This window comes from Myzus persicae, unplaced genomic scaffold (assembly GCF_001856785.1).
Source record: "Myzus persicae strain clone G006 unplaced genomic scaffold, MPER_G0061.0, whole genome shotgun sequence".
NCBI classification, from domain to species: Eukaryota; Metazoa; Arthropoda; class Insecta; order Hemiptera; family Aphididae; genus Myzus; species Myzus persicae.
In genome coordinates, this window is record NW_019103147.1 from 1 (window position 1) to 1,676 (window position 1,676).

The following is a 1,676-nucleotide window of genomic DNA, read 5'->3' on the forward strand; positions in this document are numbered from 1 at the left end:
ACTTGCGTGGCATTTTCCTGCTCGAATAACAAGGGGTCACTCGAACGATCTTCTTGAAGAATATTCTTCAGTAACTCTGGCTTATTACTGGCCCACTTCTTCAATTCTAAACCGGACCTGGCAAGGGTCGTGACCAGGTTTAACTGCAGCGCCTCGGCAGCTTCCAACGACTCGGCACCGACGCAAATGTCATCCATATATGTATGATTGTAAAGAACTCCTTTCACCTCTGGCAGTTTCTCACAATCTGTATCAGCAATGTGACGTAGGACACGCAAGGCTAAATAGGGAGCACTATTTACCCCATACGTTACCGTATTCAGAACATATTCCTTGACGATCACTTGCGGAGAATCCCGCCACAAGATGTATTGATAGCCTCGGTATTGTGGGAGCAAATCGATCTGGCGATACATCTTGCATATATCTGTCGTAAAAGCCACTTTATGCACTCTAAAACCAACCAAGACATCAACAATGTCCTGTTGTAACTTAGGACCAACCAACAAGCACTGGTTGAGGGACACCCCAGAATGGCATTTCGCGGAAGCATCGAATACCACCCGCAACTTTACCTCATCCCTTTCAATTTTCTGCACCGCATGATGAGGGATGTAGTATTGACCAGTACCTTCAGCTAGGGACATATGGCCGAGTTCCTCATACTCGGACATGAACTTGCGATAGGCCTTGTACAAGATGTTGTCCGCGGACAACTTCAGCTCCAGATTTAGAAACCGATTCAGCGCAACCTGTCGAGAACCAAGGAAAGCTTCCACTGGTCGACCTGAACGAAACGGAAGAGGAACAGAAAACCGACCCTCTGAATCCCTGCAAACTTCCGATTTGAATAACTCTTCGCACAGAGCATCTTCAGTAAACCGAGGCGGAGCTGCCTCCGGTTCTTCAACCAACCAAAACCCTTCCATGATGGACTCCATAGATGACACTAAGGACACTAACATGGACTGACCCCCAATGTTTGGATGATCCTGGACCGGACCAATCAGGACCCAACCGAATACCGAGCTGTATACCGATGGGAATCCTGGTCCCAATGAGCTGCTTTTGTTGTTGTTCCAGACTTGCGGGAAAATATCCGCGCCGATGAGCATATCGACCGGAGCTGGTACATCAAAGCTTGGATCCGCTAATGACAAGTGGCTGCATCTGGCTCGTACTTGAACTGGTAATTGCCGGGCGGGCATGTCGGATGTGATGGTTGTCAGAACCCAAGGTTGAACCTTGATCGATGGGGTGGAGCACTCTCTCGGCTGGATCGTTAGCTGGACAATGCCTTGCACGTCTGGAACCTTCTGACCTGAAAGCCCTGTGATTGGTACCGTCCAACGCGATGGCTTAAACCCCAGACGATCACAACATGTCGACGTTATCGCACTAATTTGCGAAGCGGAGTCTATTAGAGCACGAACTGTCCGGCAACTCCCTACCGTGTCGCGTACATGGACTAGAGCTGTCCCGAGCAGTACTGTTGGAGCTTGTTGTCGACCTAGCAGAGCAGCTGAAGGTGCGACCGGTTTTGAATTTGCTTCGCGATGTAGTAATGCGTGATGACGACGCTTACATATGGCACATGATGACGGACACTTAAATGACATGTGACCTTCAGCAAAGCAAACCATACATAGGCGATGAGTACATACACAATTGTACCG

General features: G+C 49.0%; 1 protein-coding gene across 1 annotated transcript; it reads right to left on the bottom strand.

The window, feature by feature from the left end:
• Positions 1 to 6: 6 nt before the first annotated feature.
• LOC111033862 lies at positions 7 to 1,643 on the bottom strand (the record flags this gene model as incomplete). The annotated part of the gene is made up of 1 exon (XM_022314796.1): positions 7 to 1,643. A coding segment is annotated over exon 1 (1,637 nt), but the record flags the coding sequence as incomplete, so codon positions are not given.
• Between the last annotated feature and the right edge of the window lie 33 nt (positions 1,644 to 1,676).